This window comes from Photinus pyralis, unplaced genomic scaffold (assembly GCF_008802855.1).
Source record: "Photinus pyralis isolate 1611_PpyrPB1 unplaced genomic scaffold, Ppyr1.3 Ppyr1.4_LG6, whole genome shotgun sequence".
Lineage (NCBI taxonomy): Eukaryota > Metazoa > Arthropoda > Insecta > Coleoptera > Lampyridae > Photinus > Photinus pyralis.
Genome location: NW_022170663.1, coordinates 33,705,624 through 33,710,221, shown reverse-complemented (window position 1 = coordinate 33,710,221; position 4,598 = coordinate 33,705,624). Strand labels below are relative to the sequence as shown.

Here is a 4,598-nt window from a genome sequence, read left to right as displayed (position 1 = left end):
TCGACTTACCTTGAGGATCCGCAGATCGAATATTAGCGGTACTTTACTGTTTCTTGGAAAGGTAACCATTCCAATTAAAATTTCCCATTAAATGCACCTTTATCTAATGTTTCGGCTGTTAACAGACATCGCACAAGTAAGCTTTAACTTTCCTGACCCTATAGGAGCTACAGCATTTTTTTAACATAAAGAGTCAATGATTTTCTGTATGTTGTCCTCAAACTTCCCATCAAATTTGAAAAATTGTAATATATTTTTGAGTGTAGCGTGTTCTGGTAGGTAGTACCTTTTAGAATAAGAATATATAGAAGAAAATAAGAATGTATAATGAAGTCTAGATTTATTTAAATACTGAGACAATATCGGTAATCACAGCAAACCACATTTTAGTACAATTGGTTGTAAACAGTTGGGAGCCCGTGGGAGTAGCTGTTGTAATTGGATGGGACGATGGTGTTGTCCTTGTAATACTTGGAGGAGAAACCGTTGAATCCCTTGATTGGGTAGTGCTCGGAGACGTAGCTGCGTTCGTAGCTGACCTTGTTCAAGAAGGAGATGAATTTGTTGAAGATATCCTTGATCAAGAAACTTTCGAGACCGTATACTTCTTGGTTCTCGATCAATTTGCAAAATTCGGCAGCAACAACTTCAATGTAACGAAGGAAACGGATCTTGAGTTCAGGCAAGTTGGTGAAAACTTCGGTGTTGATGGTTTGCTTGAGTTCTCTCTTGATTTCCTTGATTCTGTAGATGAATTCTTCTACGTACTTTTCGGTGTGAAGGGAACGTTCGAAGGTCATCTGAAAACAATTTTGGTTAGTCATCGTCAACAAATCCGGCGAATTACACTTACTTTGTTTTCGAATTTCTCCGAGATGTTGTCGAGGACGTTGATGAACTCACGGATGTTGTGGAGGAGAACGGTGTTGACATCGGTAACTTCCCAGGTGTTCTGTTCGAAGCGGTTGAAGATGCGTTTGACAAGCATTTGGACGGTTAAGACTAAATCCTTGGGGGATTCGTATTTGTTCCACTGGTGGTTTTTGCCATAGAAAGACTCGATTTGGTTCTGGTGAACGGGGAAAAGAGTTTCGTAGCTGTATGGGTTGTAGTAGTTGTTTTCAATGTTCTTGTATTCGAAGGGAATGTTGTAGTATTTGGTTTCGTATTGGTATGGGGTGTAGAAGCGGTTGTGGAATTCCTTTTCGTAGAGTCCGTATCCGTGTTTGCCATAGAATTCGGTGGTGTAGTACTTGGGAGTGTAGAAACCGATCTTGTTGCCGAATCTGGTTTCTTGGATAACGTGCTTGACGGCGTAGAAGTAGTGGTAGATGATTCTGACGAGAGGAGTCCTGATTTCTACGGCTGCAAAAAAAAACAAAAAATCAACTACTGTTACCATTAACCCATTCTGAGGTTACTTACGCAAGATTTTGTCTTCGCAGAGCTGTACCAATTGCTCGAAGATGGCAACAACTTCGCGCAAGTTGCTAATGATTTGGGTTCTGAAGACTTTCACATCAACGGTGTTTTCGGTCATGATTTCCATGATGGGGTACACGATTTCACGAAGTTTGTTGGTGAGCTGATGTAAGACAAGGTCGAGTTCTTTGTGTCCCAAGACAGTCTAAAAGAGAATCGGTTCCAAGGTTTTCGAATTATAATTTTTCGTGCTTACCTCTTCTTGCAATTTGCGGACGATTTCGTTGACGACGATGAGGTATTCGCGAAGGGCTACCTTAATTTGAGTTGGGTGGACGAATTCTTGAAGGAGTTGAGTGAGTTCGTTTGTGTATTGGTGGATTTCCTTGATCAAAACACGTGGGGTTTGGACAATTTCTAAGCCTTCGTTGATGTGGATAAAGTGAGAACGGATTCCGTGGAGGGTGGTGACGAAGTCGACGAAAAGGTACTTCAAAGTGTATTGGAATTCAGGGTAGAGTTTGTAGGTGATGTTTACCAATTTTTCGAAACGCTCAAGAACGACATTGATGGAGACGATGAAGTTCTTCTTAATTTCGTGGATGTTGGTGATTTCATTGTAGACGGTGAATTGCTTGAGGGAGTCGCGTACTTCCTTCAAGAGGGAGACGACTTCGCTGAAGATCTCAGTTTGATAGGTGAAGGTTTCTTCGTGGAGTTTGTTGATGATGACCTCTAGAGCTTCAACAAGTTTGTGCGATTGCCAGGTGACAGTTTTAAGAGCCAAGCGGTCTTCTGGGAAATCTTTTTCGAGATACAAAGTTATGTATTGTACTTCGGAGCGGACTTGCTTCAAGTACTTGAAGAGAGTATTGCCTTCGTTGAAAGATGGAACGGCAACATTGGTTTCGTACTTGTTCCATTCCAGGGACTTACCATACATAGATTCTGCTTCGAACTTACGGATTGGGAAAAGAGTTTCGTATCTGTACGGGTTGTAGTAGTTCTTTTCGATGTTTTTGTATTCGAAGGGAATTTCGTAGTTGGATTCGTATTTGTATGGGGTGTAGAAGCGGTTGTGGATTTCCTTTTCGAAGAGTCCGTATCCGTGCTTGCCATAGTATTCGGTGCTGTAGTACTTGGGAGTGTAGAAACCGATCTTGTTACCGAATCTGGTTTCTTGGATAACGTGCTTGACGGCGTAGAAGTAGTGGTAGATGACTCTAACAAGAAGAGTTTTGATTTCTACGGCTGCAAAAAGACAAAGAATCACCTACTGTTACCATTAACCCATCCTGAGGTTACTTACGCAAGACTTTGTCTTCGCAGAGCTGTACCAATTGCTCGAAGATGGCAACAACTTCGCGCAAGTTGCTAATGATTTGGGTTCTGAAGGCTTTCACATCAACGGTGTTTTCGGCCATGATTTCCATGACGGGGTAAACAATTTCACGAAGCTTGTTGGTGAGCTGATGTAAGACAAGATCGAGTTCTTTGTGTCCCATGATGGTCTAAAAGAGAATCCGTTCAAAAGTGTTCGAATTATAATTTTTCGGACTTACCTCTTCTTGCAATTTGCGGACGATTTCGTTGACGACGATGAGGTATTCACGAAGGGCTACCTTAATCTGGGTTGGGTGGACGGCTTCCTGGAGAAGCTGGGTAAGCTCGTTGGTGTATTCGTGGATTTCCTTGATCAAAACACGTGGGGTTTTGACAACTTCCAAACCTTCGTTGATGTGGATAAAGTGGGAGCGGATTCCGCGGAGAGTGGTCAAGAAGTCGACGAAAAGGTATTTCAAAGTGTATTGGAATTCAGGGTAGAGTTTGTAGGTGAGTTGCACCAATTTCTCGAAACGCTCAAGAACCAGGTTGATAGAGACGATGAAGTTCTTCTTAACTTCGTGGATGTTGGTGATTTCATTGTAGAGGGTGATTTGTTTGAGCGAGTCACGCACTTCCTTCAAAATGGAGACGACTTCTCTGAAGATGCCAACTCCTTCACTTTGGTAGGTGAAGGTTTCTTCGTGGAGCTTGTTGATGATTACTTGGATAGCTTCAACAAGTTTCTGACATTGCCAAGTGACGGTTTTATGAGCCAAACGATCTTCAGGGAAGTCTTTTTCGAGGTACAAAGTGATGTCTTGTACTTCGGTGCGGATTTCGTTCAAGTACTTGAAAAGAGTGTTGTCTTCGTAGTAGGTTGGGACGGCGAAACTGGCCTAACAAGAGGAAAATCAAATAATTATCAAACTTACCGAAATGAATAGTTTTACTTACTTGAAAAGCCACAGCCACCAAGAGGAAGATCGCTAACTTTGCCATATTCACTTATGCTTGCCTCAACAAGTGAAGTGCCGACATCTAAAATTCGGTTCCTATTTATACCACAAAAATGCCCATCATTTGACCTATTACTCGTAGTTTCATTCACCTCCTTATCTTTCCGCATAACAGTTAGATAAGCGGAAGATAAAATACTTTTGCAATATCTCATGTGAGAACAAGTTTGGTTTATCACCACAAGAGGCGAAGTTAATTTATTTTTATAAATATTTTATTTAGGTGTGCATAATAGGCTCTGTGTGATGCCCAAATGTTAGAAAGGAATCTGATGCAGTTTCGTTCAAATAATTAAATCATTACTTTTTTATCAACAATCGAATCAGCTATTGTGAACTTGGTATTACATTTATCACTTTTGCATAACTTATTTGTATTTATTGTAATTATTCCAGTCAAACTTTGTAATAGATGTTTAGCAATATGTTTTTCGTCTGTCGGAAATATACGGTTCTGGTAAATTCTATGGCAGCCTTTGTTGCTATAAGGATATTGCTTCGTCCGTCAGAACCGCAAACGGCTTTTGACCTTTTTTACCTTAGTTAATTGAGACAAAATTAATTTATGACGAAGGTAATCTATCTACTGATCAATAGGTATACTCGTCAAGTAGATTCTTTAGCTACGATGGTAGGTACCTACTAGTAATAGTATTCAAGAATTTTATTTGGCAAATTGATTTATTATTAGTTCATTTGCTTTACATCTCCTAAAATCGCATTGAATAAATGGTATATTTCAAAGCTTTGGTTTACTTTTTAACGTATTTTCAAGTCATTACAATTTTTGGCTTCTGCTATTAGTGTACCATATTTTAAAACCACGACCGCGAC

The 4,598-nt window shown here is 40.3% G+C and overlaps 1 protein-coding gene across 1 annotated transcript; it reads right to left on the bottom strand.

Moving 5' to 3' along the window:
* Positions 1-323: 323 nt before the first annotated feature.
* LOC116173835 lies at positions 324-3,778 on the bottom strand. The gene is made up of 7 exons (XM_031491547.1): positions 3,703-3,778; positions 2,985-3,644; positions 2,732-2,933; positions 1,679-2,673; positions 1,426-1,627; positions 854-1,365; positions 324-800 (listed from the first exon to the last, which is right to left on the bottom strand). The coding sequence occupies exons 1-7, from the start codon at positions 3,745-3,747 to the stop codon at positions 387-389; spliced, it is 3,030 nt and encodes a 1,009-aa protein (XP_031347407.1). The 5' UTR covers positions 3,748-3,778; the 3' UTR covers positions 324-386.
* Between the last annotated feature and the right edge of the window lie 820 nt (positions 3,779-4,598).